Consider the following 17,953-nt stretch of genomic DNA (forward strand, 5'->3'; position numbering starts at 1 on the left):
GTTCAGTGGGCTTCCCTGCTCCCTCCACATCTCCCTCCCCAAGACAGGAATGGCCCTGGGACTAGGGTGCTACTAAGGGCCTTCTGTTATTTTTCCTAACATCATCAGCCCTGAGGACAGTCAAGGCAGAATCTTACTGTAGTTGCTCTGTCCACCATTGTTCTTATCTCTCTCAACTTCACAACCTCAGAATCATGAACAAATAGATAATACATTGTAGGGTAGAGAGAAAGAAATTCCCTCCCTTTAATTCTGTATAGGCTCTTTGACTACATTTGGCAACCCACTTAAGTCAGGAGCTGATTTGCAAAGAGAAAAGATCCAGAGTTTTTCTCATAGCATGGGGATCTTTACAGCAGAGTAAAGTCCAAAGAAATGGCTGAAGCATAATGCTTCTATATTTTTCAGGCAAAAATAATAATAATAAATTTGTGAAGGAAGAGCAGGCCAAATAACTAACTGGACTAGGCAGTAAATTCTAGGGATGTTACTAAAAGATGGGTGGAGGGAGGTTAGTAGAGGCTAGTGGAAGATAAGGGCCACTTCTGAGTTTGTTTATTTATATCTGTAACAGCCCCATTAATAGTTTCTGATGTTCACAGCCATTTTTCAGCCTTGGTGTAGGAAGGACATCTCCTGCAAAAGAATCTTTATGGTTCCTGCTACAAGGAAAGTCAGGCCAAATACCCTTGCCTGAAGTTATAGCTGCTTAAGTGATATCAGTTGGAAAAAAATTGATATGCCAATTTGATCTATTTTGTCATAGCTTTGTCAATACTATATATGTATATACATACCTATGTATACACTCCTATGCATGTACATATGTACTGCACATCGCTAGAAAATATAAAAGTTAAAACTAGCATTTACATACATATAAACTTCCATATATAGCAAAAAGAAAAAGCAATATATACTTCCTCTCATTGTTATTTTATACAAATGGAAAATTATATGCCTTCTTTTCCCCTTAAGCTAGCTTTTAAAAATTATTCTTTAGTAGTACATCTAAAATGACTTGGTTAGTTGGCTGCATAGTGGCCAACTGAAAAGACATACCACAGAGTAACTGGTTCTCTGTAGCTAGCCAGTTGAGAGGGCCTGAACCTCCATGATAACTATACAGTTGTGGTCATTGTTCAACAGGTTTCTCTTTCCTTGGCCAAGGGAAATAAGACTGGGGAGATCTATCCCTTAATAAATTGCTCTGATTTGAAGTGATATCTCACTTGGGTCTTGAAAGAAATAGAAACCTGCAGGTTTAGAGAAGAGGGGAGAAAAACAGGCCATTTTAGTCTGGTATAATTGCATGAAAACTTTAAAGACTCTCAAAGAAGCAAAGGATGTTGGCTCAGAGAAGGAACCAAAGAGATAGAGGCTGCATCATTCATTCCTGCTCTCATTGGGTTGATAGATACCTGCCAGCTGCAACCTAATGAAGAAAGGGTCTATCTGAGCTCACACCTTGAGGGTGCAGTCCATCATGTTTCACGTGGGAGGTATAGCGGCAGGAGCTAGATGCAGCTGCTGGGGGATGTCTTTCTATACACTGTGAATATGTGTTGCTATACTTGGTTAATAAAGAAGCTGCTCTGGCCTTTGGAAAGTCATGTTATAGCCAGGCAGGAAATCCAAGGGAGAGGCAGGAAGAGGAAAGGAGAAATGGAGGAGACACTAGCCTGCCACCTAAGGAGGAACATGCCAGCAGACCAGTAACACCATGGCCAAGTGGCAATACATAGATGAATAGAAATGGGTTAATTTAAGATAAAAGAGCTAGCCAGCAAGAATTCTTAGCTGTAGGCCATACAGTTTGTAAATAATATTAAGCCTCTGAGTGATTATTTTATAAGCAGCTGCAGGACCATGGGTGATCGTGGGGAGTGGGTGGGAGCAGAGAAACTTTCAGCTATAGGCAGCTGGTCATGCTTTTTCCACAGTCAGGAAACAGAGACACAAATGTTCATGGTCATCTGGCTTGCTTGGTTTTATGCCTTCCAGCACCCCCACCCACAGAATTGTGCCACATGTGTTTAGGGTAAGTCTTCCCAATTCAATAATCCAATACAGATAACCTATCATAAACATGCCCAAAGGTTTATCTTCTAGGTGAGTCTGGAACTTGGGAAGTTGATAATTGACATTAACTATCATAGGACTTAAGGAGGTATGTTTTCTAGAACGACACTATAGAGCTTGGATAACAATTAGAATGTGATGAATACATTTACAGGGGGCATAAATGTGCCAGATCCAAAGTGTCATAAGGACAGAGGGTATTTCTATTGAGTCCTGCTTGGAGCCAATACTCTTTGTCTCCAGACATACAGATGTTTATTTCTTCTAAGTCCCAGCTCAAGTATCACAAAATTTTGCTATCATTGTGACCTGATTTAAGGCCATGTAGTTTTAAAATTCTGTTCTGAAGAATATTTTACTCTAGTGGAGTTCCACATACAATAAGAAATATTTTTCCCAAGTGCAATTATCATTATCATTAGATTTATAAATTATGGCACCCACCAAGTTTTTAAGAAGACTTTTGACACTAAAATAAATAGTTTTATTAAAAATAAACTGTTGATTTAGTTTAGTCTTCCCTCGAAAAAAGTGACAATTACTTTTCTGACTATGTAAAATTATATACATTTTTTAAAATCAAAGTTTGGGAAGTATAAGAAATACAAACTTCTATGTTTCAATCACCAGTGGATATCTTTAATTAATGCTTTATTAATATGCAATTACTTGGCCATAAAAGATGAAATATAGCTATGATTTATATAACATTATATATAAATATGTTTCAGTGGGTTTTTTTTTAGGTAATTTTTAATTGATTTCTTGCTGTGTATTCCAGATTGGCCTTGAATTTTTGATCCTCCTGTCTCAGCCTTCCTTTCAAGAGCTGAAATTACAAGTATGCACCACTAAGCTCCAGGACATTACTCATAGAGGCCAAAAGTAACATAAATGATATCTAATTGTTTCTCAGATACTGGAAGCATCCCTTTTTATATTATGACTAAATCCAGTGAATAATAAGCTTTGAACAACTTATTTGATAGAATACTCATCAATGCCATTATCTTAATTAGCATAGTGTTGAATCATTCTTTCTTAGCAATATTTGAGCTTGAACTTTTAAGAAAGTGTCCTTATTTTGAATGCTATTTAAATGGTAAAAATTTTAATGTAACTTACATGATTTGATATATCCATTAATCAAATTAAATATCTTAAAAGAATAAAGAATTCTATTTTTTCTAAGAACACTGTAAAAAATAGCAATGCTTTTGGTCTGAGAAATAAAGTTACATTTGATTATATTAGTCTCTTTTATCACTATGAAATGCCTGAGGCAGGCTAAATTTATATATAAAAATGTTTATTTTGATCACAGTTCTGGAGGTTCAAAGTTGGAGACAGAGTGGGCCCTTCTGGGTTAGCCTTTAGTGAGGACTTGGCAGTAGATGGCATTACAGAGAAGAATCGTCTCAGAACAAGAAGCCAGAGAGAATCAGGAGTGAAGCTCATTTGTTAAAGCTCTCTGAGCCATCCTGTGATGCTGTTTATTCTGTGAATATGTATTGCTCTCATTTTTAATTATAAAGCTGATTGGTTGGTAACCAGGCAGGAAGCATGGGTGGGACAACCAAACAAAGGAAGGGAAGAGAGCAGCGGAGTCAGGCAGATGCCAGCCAGCTGCTGAGGAAACAAGACATTAAAATGAGGTAATAAGCCACCGACCAGGTGTCTAAACATAGATAAGAATTATGAGTTAATTTAAGAGTCATAGCTTGTCAGTAATAAGCCTGAGCTACTGGCTGAGCATTTATAATTAATATACGCTTTTGAGTGATTATTTAGAAGCAGCTTTGGAATGGGGCGAGACAGAGAAAAGCCTCTGATTATAGTGTGATGATTAACCTCAAGCATTGATTTGATAAGATTTAGAATAATTGAAAGATGGGTCCCTGCATGTCCCTATGGGTGATTATGTTGATTAGAACACTTGCACTGGGAATATCTTCCCACTGTGGGTATTGTTCCCTGGGTTGAGAACTTCAACTGCATAAAAGGAGAATGTTTGCTAAGTCAAAGCATTCAGCACTCTTAGCTTCTTGACTGAATACAATGTGTTCACCTGCTTTAAGCTGCCTTGCCCACCATGATGGATTATACCTTCAAACTATGATCTACAACCAAGTGTTACTTCTGTAAATTACTTTTGTAAGTTTTTTTTTATCATAGTAACTGAAGAAGTAACTAAGATAAGTCCCATGACAACTATCCACTCTCTGCCAAGAACACCCATGATCTAAGACACTCCCACTAGATCATACTTCTTAAAGTTTTTAATCTCCTAATACTGGCATCCCACTCTAGGGACTAATCTGCCAGTAATGAGCTCTTGGGGAACATATTACATCCAAACCATATAAATGTTTATGTGCTAAATTTTCAAATCATAAAGTATCAATTTTTAGTCAGTGTAAAATTACATACCTGTAATCTCAGCATTCAGAAGGAATGCGTGTCCGTGGTTAACCTAAACTATCTAGAGAGTCTCTCTCTCTCTCTCTTTCTCTTTGTGTGTGTGTGTGTGTGTGTGTGTGTGTGTGTGTGTGTGTATCTCTTTGTGTGTATGGGTGTGCACATGAGTGTGGAGGCATGACAATGATGTCTTAATCATGTTCCACCTTATTTTTAGAGATAATGTCCCTTATAAAAACTGAAACTCACTCATTTGGCTAGATTGATGGCCAGAAAGTTCAGGAATCTTCTGGCTCTTTTTTCCTGGCTCTGGATTACAGATAAACTGCCATTTCTTGCTTTTTGTTCAGTTCTGGGGTTCACACTCAAATCCTTGTGCTGGTGCTTGTGCAGAAAGCACTTTACCAACTGAGGTATCTCTCTAGCTCAAGAGAGACTTGCAAATGGGTGTGAAGTGTGGGGTAGTTTATAATTTTAGGATCAAGCAAATAAGATTCATTTTTTAAAAAAGAAAACATCCCCAATGTTTTACTTGATTATTAAAGATTCTGAATAAATAAAAAGGTTAAGTCTATCTTTTGTTGATATTTGCAGCTAATCCAGGGGATTTAAAAATGGGTAAATTTGGAGTATGGTCAAGAGATGACGCAAATGCCATCTTCATCCTCACAGCAAGGGCCATGGATAACAAGAATGCTCTTTTGGATGCTGCAATTAATTTATAACTTCTTACCCTTTTTCCCTTGGTAAACTGGACCATATGGTATCCCATCTAGTGTGAGTGGGACCAATGATTCACCTTTAACCAAAACAATGTAGATGTTACTCCAGTTAGGTTCCATCATTTGCTAACACTCATGTATGCTTGAAAGGGGACCCCCATTTAGGCAAGTCTTCAAAAGAAAGCCTAGACCTGGCTAAAAATGTTGCAACTTGTGACATACCCTGAAGTAGAGGATTCCTGACCCACAGAAATTGCAAGGTAAGTCATGCATCTTGTTATGATTTATTTCATGCTCATTTGTCATACAGAAACCCAGGGCAGGCCTTGTTTACATAGAGATTCATTCCTAGTGACTCAGAGTGTAGCTATGAAATTGAAGGCACCCACTACTTCTCCTAACACCAGCTTTCTGTTTTTGTTAGTTTCTCTCATGCCTGAAAATGTCACTTGAAGAAATAGTGTTGTAAAAAGATGGCAAGAAATATCGTTGTTGCATCAAGCTGTACTCGGGTTGATATTTGGCTCAAATCAGTGAAAACCCTGAAAGTACATTTACAAAAATGGGAGTTTATTGGTCTTACAATAAACTCCAAAGATGACAGCCAGCAAGTCAATGAGTAGCATGAATAGCATATTTTATCTCAGTTCTCTGAGAAGTGAACTTTCGAGATGACAAATAATGTATCTTACAAGATAGAGCAGATACATGTCTAACAAGACTGATAGGCTGCTGTAGAAAAACAGTGAACTCAGAAATAATAGATATATAATAGAAATTTCATTAAAAGAACAAAGAGTGAATGTAAGATTAAAAGGCCAGTGAAAGAACACACTGGCCCTGAGACAAGGTCCAAGGAAATACACCCTGCCCCTAACCAACTTAGAACTTGAAATCTAACCAATCCCTGAACATGAAAACAAACCAATCACCAAGCACAAAAATAAAACAAACCGTGAGCATGAAATCCAACTAATCTCTGAGCTTGTCTCAAGCTCAGGACTTGTGATTTTACCAATCCCCATCTTGAAAATCTTCACCCTGAAAAGCTCTGCCCCTAAGAAACCCTATGTAAATCCTGTGCCCGTTCAATTTGCTGCTGCCTTTTTCCACCCTGGCAGAGGCAGCCACTCTCCTGGATTCCTGCCTCCAATAAATTTCTTGAGTGAGGTTTGTTGTAACGACTTTCTTTTGTTGGAGTGGAGCAGAGCTATAACGACTTTGCCAGAGCAGAGTTGTAATGGCTCCCACCAGAGCTCACAGAGTAGAGCAAAATTGCACAGGGAGAAACTTTCCCTTAGAGGAGCAGACCTGTGAGGGTCTTCACCAGAGCAAAGCCGAACTGGAGTAGAGTAGAACTGTAACACTTTAGCTGGAGGACTAGCTAACACTTGCTAGAGTTGAATTGTTACACTCCAGGAGAGCTGAGCAGAGCTGTAACACTTCCCTGGAGCAGAGTGGAGCAGAACTGTAACAACCTTGTTGGGGAAACCCTCCCCCGCTGGAGCAGAGAGTTGTTACACTTACATTAGGGAAACCTTTCCTGGGGCAAGGACTGTAACACCTTGCTGGGGAAACTGTTCCCCCGCAAGAACATAGCTGTAACACTTCCATTGTGATACTTTTCTCTTCATAACTAAAGGTATTCCTTGGCTTCTGACTGCTAGGATACCTTTCCCTTCCAAGCTGTAGATGTTCCTTGGCTCCTGACTGCCAGGATACCTTTCTATCAGAGCTGTAACACTTACAGTGAAGACCCAAACTATTGAAGATAATCTCTTTTGTCTTTAGTTTTTATCTTTGTTGAATAATTAATGTTTTTAACCTACTTGATTATTTATTTTTTTTTTTAGAAATTTTAATTTGTAACCATGCTTAATTTCTACATGGAAAAGAAACACTGTTGGAGAGTCACACATAAAATTCATAGCTATTGTTTCTTTTATCATTTCCTATCAGCTTCCAAAGGAAATGCAACTCATAGGGCTAAATTGAATAAAAAAATTCTAAGTATTGGAAATACTATGACTTTGCAGTGTCACAGAGAGGAATACGTGACTGTCCCTAGCTGTAGCCACTTCCTGTTTGGTTGGATAGTCCATCCATACTCCGTTATAGCCTGGAACGGCTATAAAGTTTCATAAGAAGGTGTGGTTCACAGTTGATGGTGCTGGTAAGATGTAACTGGGTGATGAGTATATTAACCTCATCAGTGGATTTCTGTATTGGGTTCATAGATGAATGGGGCTATCAGGAAGCAGAGCTGGTTGACGAAAGTAGGTTAATAGAGGTGTGTCTTTAAAGGGTATATCTTGTATTCTCTCTCTCTCTCTCTCTCTCTCTCTCTCTCTCTCTCTCTCTCTTTTCCTCCCTTCTTCTTGTAATCTCTGAGGTAAGCCACTTTCCATGCTCCCTGTTGTGATGTTCTACCTCACTCCTTGCAGGTCTAGAAACAATGGAGTCAAGTGGCTTTCTTAATATTTCATTACGGTGATGAAAACTAACATACACAGAGAAAACCATTTAGAGAAAAAATAATATCTAACTTGATTAATAATATATGTAGTAATAGATATCATTAGCAAATATTACAAATGGAGTAAGCTTTAAATCATATTTGTTTGAAATTTCTACCGCTAAATTGTCTTTCTCTGAAAATACTTGGGCTGAAGGGGCAAGAAGACAAAATGTAAAGCATAATGTGTTATTTCCTTTGCAATGTATCCTCATGATGTCTTAGTTAGGGTTTTTTTTTTATGCTGTGAAGAGGCATCATATCGTGACCACAGCACTTCTTATAAAGAAAACATTTAATTAGGGTGGCATGCTTACAGTTTCAGAGTTTCAGTCCATTATCATCATGATAGGGAGCATGGTGGCCTGCGGGCAGACATGGTGCTGGAGCTGAGAGTGCTGCATCTTGCAGGCAACAGGAAGTTGGCTGATATTCTGGCCAGTACCCTGAACATAAGGAATCTCAAATCCACCTCCACAGTAACACACTTCCTCTAACAAGGCCATACGCATTCCCACAAAACCATACTTCCTATGAGTGCCATGCCCTATGAGATTATGAGGGCCAAACTACATTCAAATTACCACACATGGGAACCATCTGTCCCCTGAATTATAAATCTATTATCTACATGCAATTTGGGAACTTAAAAAGTATGGGTGAAAGATGGATCAGCAGTTAAGAGAGATTACTGCTCTTCCAAAGACCCTGAGTTTGGCCTGTGGTACCCACCCATACTTGGTGGCTCATAACTACCTACAACTCCAGTTCCAGGGCATCTGATGCCTGTTGTGGAACAATCTTTATACATTATAAATATATATTACTATAAATAACTCTCATTGGTTAATAAAGAGCTGACTGGCATATAGCTTGGCAGGAGAGCTAGACTAGGAGAATTCTGGGAAGAAGAAAGGTAGAGTCAGAGGAGTCACCAGGTGACAGAGAGGGAGCAGGACATGCTGGAAGACAGGCAAGGCCACGGCCACGGCCACATGGCAGCAGCACACAGATTAATAGAAATGGGCTAATTTAAGTTGTAAGAGGTAGTTAGTAATAAGCCTGAGTTATCAACTGAGAATTTATCAAGAAGTTTTCATGTGGTTTTTTAGGAGTGACTGCCAAGACACAGAAACCCCGCCTACAAATGGTGTTCCAACATGTGGCTTGAATTTCCACATCAGACCTGACAAAGCTTTAAAGAGAATTCTATTTTTATTTATTTATTTATTTATTTATTTATTTATTTATTTATTTATTTATTTGATTTTCGAGACAGGGTTTCTCTGTGTAGCTTTGCGCCTTTCCTGAATCTCACTTTGCAGACCAGGCTGGCCTCGAACTCACAGAGATCTGCCTGGCTCTGCCTTCCGAGTGCTGGGATTAAAGGTGTGCGCCACCACTGCCCAGCTAAAAAGAATTCTAAACACACAAAAATGGAGTTGAGTGTGGCTTCTTGGTAACCGCCTTTTCTTGGGTGGGCTTTGTTTGATCGTGGCAGGCAGAGGTGCGACTCCTTTAAGAGATAGCTTCCTGGCTCAATGCTAGTGGTGAAAACGGGCCTAGCTCTTTTAATAAGCCCTGCCACTGAACACTTAAATGGGGTTCATGAGCAGCAGGCAGCACTCTGCTCAGTGGCAGCTGACAGCAGGGACTCAAAAGCTCCCCAGAGTTGGGGACGGTAATGACGCTAGGCTGTCAGGGAACCAGGCAGCAAAGCCAGCTGTCAAAACAGAGGTGGAGGGCCTAGCCATGCTCCATGCTGCTTAGCAGTTTAAAGGCTCATGCAGCCAGAAAAAGATGACAGCTACTCAGCAGAGACAGATTCAGACAGAAAAAAAAACTCTAAACATGTTGCAATGTGTTTATAAATATACGTAGGCTTAGGAGAGAAAAAGAGAAAGGGTAGAGACAGTCATAGATTAAAAAAATAGTTTAAAAATATTAAAATAAAGTCCTTAAAAAGGAATAGAGTAAAAAAATATAATAAGCCATGTAAAGCTGGAGAATACACAGAGTCTGGATTCTGTATGTTATTGCGTTGAGTTCAGATTTTCTGATTGCTAACAAAGGAGCAACAGCTGCTAAGACACACTGGATTATGAAAACTGGTAGATTAGACCAACCTATATATTTTGAAAATGTTTTGACTTCAAAATGGAAGTAAAAAAATATGTTACAGTGGGGAAGAGGTTATGCTTTTATTTCCACAGGAGATGAGAGGTTATAGATTCATTATGGATTAAAGAAAATCAGGTTTGGTCAAGGAAGACCCCCCTGGAATCCTGGCTGCAGACATATTAAAATTAATAAACCTGGAAGAACTACAAGACATGTAATGTATATTTCACCTGCTCAAATAAGAACCAAAAAATTATCTTTAACTGACTTAGGCACACTACATATTCCATACTTGTAATGTATATTATCTTTAAAAGTTTATGTATTTTCAGAACAAGGGGACCAAATATCAATGAAAATGGATGGCCTAGGTTATCCAGCATTTCAAAATGCCTCTGTTACACTTTCCTCAAAATTGTGCATCCAAAACAGCTTCAAGGCTGCTGGCTGAGATGGTCCAACTTCACAGACTACTGCAGATGAGACTTCATTATTATCCTAATTTTCTCAAAGTTCCCCCCCAAAATGCCAGTACCTCCAGACAACAGGAAGCAGTCTAGAGAAAACAATGCCCACATTCCCAAAACATTGGTTATGAATGTTTGTTATCATTTAAGGGAAGTTGGTTACGAATTGTTATTGGTCTTAGTTGAAAAAAAAAGGGCTAAACAAAAGAGTTAAATTGAAAGATCTCTTTCTAAAGGGAAGAAAGGGGGTTATGATAAAGAAATGATGAGATAAAAGGGTAGATTATTGAATCTACTTTAATCTGAAAAGCAACCATTAATCTCAAAATATTTTACATTGGTATGGATTTGGGTTCATTAATACAAATTTAAAGTTATTTTTGCTATACTATATGTACGTTTCTACTCTTGTTTGGGATATTGTGCTTATGCAACTCATTTAAAAATGTAATGTATAATGAAGAAATAAAGGGCAGTACTTAGATGTCTATAATAATCAAATTTGTGATCACTTTAGGTATGTTTTCCAGATTAAGTGGATATATTTAGATAGATAGGTGGTCTTCAAACAGTTCAAAGACCTACAGAATATGGCATTTAAAATGTTTTAATAACAAGACTTTTCTTAACAGTGAGACACATCTGCTCCTGGCAGCACCAGTCTACTTCAGAGAAGATGATGGGCATCAAAGAAACTCCATATGGAGTTTGCTTTCTTTGTGGCAAAAGTTAGCCACTGGGCAAGAAACTGCCCTTACCTTAACTGCTGACAGTATGCTCTCCAAATTGGACAAGCCAGACACAAAAGAAAGCAACTGGTAAACTTTACCAATACAAGGTGGGACAGTTCTTCAAAATCCCTGCTTCACAGAAAAGTCTACTAGGCCTGTAGGCCAAAGTTGGATGCCCCAATGTTGTAGAAGAGCTTTGGATGATTGGCCAGGCAGCCAGATGTCCCTGTCATTAGGTAACATTTCACCTTTCTGGGGTTTTTGATGGAATTGAAGACTAGATAGTCATAGTTTAAACTTTCCTTAATTATGATAAAAGGCAAATTAGGTATAAAACTTTAAACTCACAAAGAAAAGATAAATAATAGATTATTTCCTCTAATTTTGCCAAATACAAATGGACTGGATATTGTAACTGTAATTCTTACTTGATAACTGTTTTTGTTGTCTACATTTTACTGTTAAAGTTAAAACCTTCCCTTTTAATTAGACAAAAAGGAGGAAATGTTGTGGAACAGTCTTTGTACACTGTAAATATGTATTACTCTTATTGGTTACTAAAGAGCTGACTGGCCTATAGCTGGACAGGAAGAGGTTTGAGCAGGAGAGCTAGACTAGGAGAATTCTGGGAAGAAGAGCAGAGTCAGAGGAATCACCAGGAGACACAGAAGGAGCAAGACATGCTAGAGGACAGGTAAAGCCATGACCATGTGGCAGCTCGTAGATTAATAGAAATGGATTAATTTTAGTTGTAAGAGCTAGTTAGTAATAAACTGAGTATTTATAAATAATAAGAAGTTTCCATGAGCAACTGCTGAGATAGAGAAATTTCACCCACAGATGCTCCCTTTTGGCATCTGTGGGTGCCTGCACACACATGGTTCACATACATATATTCAGATAGGCACACACACATACAAACAAGCCATGGGTCGCATGACAACCAATGGTTGCTTGGCGAGGCATACACCAACTCTGGTGTAGACAGGCTTAGAATTTGGGTGACACACACTAACTGACCCTGAGCATTTCAGAATAGCACAGTGAGGATTTTTGGACATTTAACAGGTTTTTGTTTGTTTGTTTTTGTTTTTGTTTTTTCATGATGAAAGTGCTGGTGCAGTACTTAGGCATAAATCTAGAGACACTATTACAAATGACATCTGGCAGGGCTAGCATTTTGAAAATAAGGAAGTAGGCAGCACAAAGTGAACACAGGGGAAAGTGGCCTAGAAGTAGCTCATACTGCAGTTCCGGATTATTGCCAGGAACAGCTTTGTAAAGACCACTGGGTGCCCAGGGAGAGAAATGTCTCCTGCCGTGGCATCAGATCAAAATGCACAATGTGTAAATTATTAGAAGCCTCAAGACATCTACATGTCTTAAAATCTGTCATAATCCACACAGAAATTCAGGATTATTATGGAAGCAAGACTCCATCCCTAGACTGGCTTACCTGTTGTTTCCCAGGACTGTACCTCCAGGATGCCTCAGTCTTCTTTGAGACTCATCTTAAATCGCTGCTTTCTCACATTTTCAGAGGTCCTTTTCAGTTCTGTCTTGATCACAGAACATGTATAAATACACTGTATGGCAGAAGTGTGATGCTCGGGACGCATGAGAAAGCCAAGAACTGAATGAAAGAAAACTAGTCAGCAACAATCAGCCCCCCTTTCCACTGCAGCTTCCTATGTTAGAACAGAAAAGCATCTATAAGTTATGAAATACTGCATTAGATGAGATGGGTCCCAAATGTGAGCCAAATATATCACATATTTCAATAAAAATAAATTATCCCCTTCTCTATGCAGTTAATAAACATATGAAGTTCACTTCCTAGAAATTAGTCTGGATTGAAAATAGAATCATCCCTCCAAAACAAAATAAACAACAACAACAAAACCTTTAAGCCAGGTGGTGGCGGCAGCATATACCTTTAATCACAGTACTCAGGAGACAGAGGCAGGCAGATCTCTATGAGTTTGAGGCCATCCTGGTCTACAGAATGAGTTCCAGAACAGCCAAGGCTACACAGAGAAACTCTACTGTCTAAAAAAAAAAAAAAAAGGAAACACACTTAAGAAAGGTTAATTTCCAGCTTGCTGGGGAAATAGGCAAAGTGAACACAATTGGTGTCAGCTACACCTCAGAGTCAGAGAACCAGAGACCACGTATGACTTTCAGGCTGGACACTGGCTAAAAGGATCTAGAGAGTGGATGAAAACGCTCTGGTGAGGCCAGAGTCTTGAGAGTGCTGGTCAGAGCAAATCAGAAACTAGTCGTGGAGCAATGGAGCAGGTTATGCTATGGGAGTTAGATGTAGTTGAGGATCTCTTCCTTACAACTGGATTAATGTATGAGGAGATTAAGACTAGCTAATTTTCTGCATAAGTAGTGAACTATCATTTCTTTAGTGGCCTTTTAATCAGGCTCTTGAGAGTGGGTAGGCCAAGCCTTTACATGGTGGTTCCTAAGGCAGGACAGCCCACTGGCCATGAGCACATGACTTTAGGGGAGTTTTAATTCAATGTTCTGAGGTCCAAAAGCCACAGTCTCCTAGTTCCTCAGCCCTTGCTGGACCCTCAGATTGGAAGTATTAACTTTGGTCTAACTCCTTGCCTCTTGGCTGAGTCCCAGCCTTTAACTCCAGTTACCATCACCATGGTGTTCATGAGAACAAGGCCAGGTCCCTTCCTTTGACATCTGAGACAAAACCATGTACACAATGGATAGCTAAATAGAACCCTGGTGTTTTCTGAGACTATTATTCTTCCAAATATCCAACACTCCTAGAAACTTTCTTTTGTGATTATCTCACCCTCTTGTGCCCAGTTTTCATATTCAATGAGTGAATAGCCTGAGTCCCTCATTTCTATCTACTAACACTGTTTATGAAGTCCTTACGTCTTGTAAACATTTGCAGCTCATGAAATGAAGTTTTAAAGGGCCAATCTTTCCACAAATTCTTGGTTTAATCCTGGGTGAAACAACGATCAGCTGGACAGGAGAATACTTTATCTAACACTGATCTCTTTCACTTTTCAAGGTAGAATTTTTTTTGACCTAGATTCTGTCCCTTGAAAGGCAAATGACTCTAGATAATTCTAAAATATTGTGCTAACTGTTAATATAAAAGGATAATTCCCTAACTACATTTATTTAATTATCCTGAAAATCTGCCAGCCAGAAACTGTCCGCTTTTATCCACCTTCATTTTTTACCTTCTGAGCAGCCCTCTCCATAGCAACTAGAAATGTCTCTGGGCTGAAATAATCCTCTCCAGCTCCCAGCGTACAGTCAAGGAATTTTAAAAACAGAACTTTGGAACCTCGAAATGCTCTCAGAGATTTAAAGGCCCTGGGAGCTCACGCTAAATAACCATTTCTCTTTCTTGAGGTAAGTGCTGGGTTTATGAAGGTTTGTGTCTCCCTCTAACTTCTTAAAAATGCTAACATAATAGTCTGAAACTGTTTTTTAAGCCATAAAAGTAATCTCAGGATCTTCTTATTACCCCCAAAGTCATTATTGACTCATTTCTGGATCCTACAAGAGATGCTGTTAACATTTTGCACTCCTTATACAGATCAACTGAAGACTTTTTTTCTACAAAAATTTTGACTGATTCTGAAGACTCTTCCCTTCCTCTTAGAGACTATTGAGTAAGTAGATTTATCATCCTTCTGGAGCCTTGAAATGTTCTCATTTTTCTAAGATATTCATTATCCAGAGTCTTGATTTCTACTAAGCTAAACACTACTGTTTCCCAAATGTAACTAATTTTTTTCTAATAAATTGTCCTCTTGAAAGATTCTAAATCAGTGTAATACTGGACATTTATTAGAAGTCATTTTCTCTTTAGTTTTCTTCACTGACTTCACAGAATTTTTTTTTTTAATTTTTATTTTTTACAGTGGTGTGTCTCACTCCAGGTCCTGTGCCAGGCACTGCCTGCACACAAGGGAAATGTGCCCTCTTCTCAGCTTTTAACTATTTGTGGATTTAGTGTCGGTCCAGTTTCCTGGACACTGTGAGTTGGGAAGTTTCCTGGGTGGTCTTTGGGGTTACATGCTACATACAAACCCCTGTTGTTGCCGCTGCCAATCGGCTTAGCCACCCAATTAGTGAGTCCTTTCAAACACGTTGCAGGCACAATAACTGAAGCCTTTCCCTTTCCCTTTCCACCACAGAAATTCCTCTGGTGGTAGGTTATCCTGTGCATAGCTCCTACCTCAGGCCAACTCAAGCCAAAGGAAGAGTGGACATGTGCTTCCGGACAAATCCCCCGGTGTTGATGGTGCTACTACCGCTCTGTCTCCTCAGCCTTGTTTCCTCTGCTGAGACGAACAAAGACCTCACTCAGGATACTAGCAGCGCTGGGAGTCAAGGCCTACTAGAAGTCTTGAGGGTCCTCTCTGCCGGTGACCACCAGTCCCTCAACCATCCACGAAGCCTCATCAAAATTCTGGTCGAGAAGACTGGGTGTCCACAGCGGACACATGGAATGCGAGGAGACTGCAAGCTGGTTAGTAAAATAAAGTGGGATTGGGTGCTTTAAAGAAGTTGGAAAGGGAACAGTGGATCTCATAGAGAGCCGTCTATCACAGTGAATGGCGTACAAAGCTCTTCATACGCAAGGGGGAAGTTTAGCGTAGCATGATGATGTCTGGGTTATGACAACCCATTCAGCATCCTGCAGGGAGCGTATCCAGACAACGGACTGTTTTATTATTGGGAAAATAATGCTTAAGCTTTCTGTAGCCTTTCTGCTTTAGAGGCACTGGCTTGCTGGCATGCATACTCAATCCTTCCTCCTTTCTGCTTTTCTGAGATCATTTTCACTTTTTATGTTTTAAGCCTGCAGTAAACGTGCGTGGAGTTGGACAGAGGCGATTGCCTTTTCGTGAGACAGTCACAGCATTCTGGCATTTGTCTCACATTCAGCTCCTGGGTCCCTCTCCTGGGTGCCAATGGTGTTTTCTGAGTGTGTGTGTGTGTGTGTGTGTGTGTGTGTGTGTGTGTGTGTGATAGTTAACACCTTGGTAATCATTAACAGTGAGGTGTTGGCTTCAGGAGAGAAATGCTGAGTTGAGTTGAAACTGGATCCATGCCTCTCACGGCCTGTTCCACAGCCTGTCATGCTGCTTTCGTTCTAACCAAGCAAGTGAACCGCCCCTTGGCTACTCACGGAAGCAGTTGTGCCAGCCTCATGGTTACTCCATCGAGGCTTCCTCCTTCCCAGACTGAATCTTGACTTGCTTTTGTTATTGTTGTTGTTTTTGTTTGTTTGTTTGTTTGATTTGATTTGTTTCTTGAGACAGGGTTTCTCTGTGTAGCCCTGGCTGCCCTAGAATTCACTTTGTGTAACATGAATATTAAAAAGGTCTTATAATAAAAAAACGCAGAGCCAGATATTGGGTTGAAAGCTGAAAGATCAGAGAAGCAGAACAAGCCAGGCACAAGTTCTTACCTCCAGGAAACCCTCAGTCTAAAGAGAGTGAGTTCCTGTTTCCTCACACCTTATATATCCTTCTGTGTTCTGCCATATTACTTCCTGGGATTAAAGGCATGTGCCACTGCCTGACCTTTATGTTTAATTTAGTGGTTGGCTCTGTCCATGTAAGCTTTATTGGGGTACACAATATATTTCCACATTTCCCCTTTTTTGTCTAAAATAATAAAAGGCTATAACTAATATATGAAAAACTATATACAATAAGTATATACAATATATACAGGCAATAAGTACATCAACAATGTCTAGTGCATTTGCATTTGACAAATTCAGAGAAAATATTCCATTATCTATCCTATCTTTGTGAATCCAAAGGATTGTATCTAATTTACTTTCTATCCTAATTTGCCTTACCAACCCAAAACTATCTTTTGATGTCTTTCAAACTTACATACTTTACACCTCTTTAGTGAGTTTCTTTTCTGAATTTTTTTAACAAGGAAAACTTTAACCTATCTAATCTTCAACTCCTTCAGAGACTCAGGAAGGAAATAATATTAACTAAGTAAACAAGAAGTACAGTCCAGCAACTTCCAAAAAGTGTGAGGAATAACAGAAACAGCTGGCTGCCTGCACAGTCACCCAAGGTTCCTTTGCAACATTAGGGCATCCATCTTCGGCCTACAGGCCTAGCATACCTGACAGACTTTTCTGTGAAGCAGGATTTCCTAAAGAGTCTTCCTACTTTGTATTGGCAAGGATCAGCAGTCCTTTCTTTTGTGTCCTGCTGGTCCATTTTGGATGGCATACTGTCAGCAGTCAATGTAAGGGCACATTCTTGCCCAGTGGCTAACTTTTGCCACAAAGAAAGTAAACTCCATATGGAGTTTCTTCAGTGCCCATCATCTTCTCTGAAGTAGATTGGTATTGCCAAGAGCAGACATGTCTCATATTCATAAAAAAATTTATGCTATTAAAACATCTTAAATGCTATATTCTATAGATTTCTGAAGTGTTTGAAGATGATCAGTCTATCTAAAACACATTTCTCTTTAACCTTGAAAACATACCTAATATGACTACAAGTTTGATTGTAATGATTAACTATTAACTTGTATTTCTTATATCCTAGTTAGTAGGCAATAATAACCTTCAAGGACTAGCAATTTACATTGCATTGTTAAATGAACTGTATAGGTACAATACCTTGAACAAGATTAGAAATATATGTACAGTATTTTGTAACAAAATCAATCTCAAATTTGTATCAATATACAAATTTTATATACAATACAAAAACCCAATCCAATGTAAATTATTTAAAACTAGTAGTTACTTTTTAAAAGTAGATTCAGTTATCTATCTTTTTATCTTATCATATCTATATCCTCCCCTTTTTACTTGTCAGAGTAGATTCAATAATCTACCCTTTTATCCTATTATTT

At 39.0% G+C, this 17,953-nt stretch overlaps 1 protein-coding gene across 4 annotated transcripts in view; it reads left to right on the top strand.

Moving 5' to 3' along the window:
* Positions 1–13,168: 13,168 nt before the first annotated feature.
* Positions 13,169–17,953, top strand: part of Slc39a12 (solute carrier family 39 member 12) — a 95,836-nt gene continuing 91,051 nt past the window's right edge. For 2 of the 4 annotated variants that reach the window (XR_003734624.2, XM_028870507.2), the window contains exons 1-3: positions 13,170–14,452; positions 14,640–14,715; positions 15,244–15,578. Coding sequence is in view for 1 of the 4 variants with exons in the window: in XM_028870507.2 (XP_028726340.1) it covers positions 15,318–15,578 (261 nt within the window). In the remaining 3 variants the exon portion in view is untranslated. Of the gene's footprint in view, positions 14,453–14,639; positions 14,716–14,967; positions 15,084–15,243; positions 15,579–17,953 lie in introns of all 4 variants that reach the window. The other 2 variants (XR_005091624.1, XR_003734625.2) reach the window with 2 other exon arrangements.

The sequence above is a fragment of the Peromyscus leucopus genome, chromosome 5 (genome assembly GCF_004664715.2).
Source record: "Peromyscus leucopus breed LL Stock chromosome 5, UCI_PerLeu_2.1, whole genome shotgun sequence".
Taxonomy (NCBI): Eukaryota; Metazoa; Chordata; class Mammalia; order Rodentia; family Cricetidae; genus Peromyscus; species Peromyscus leucopus.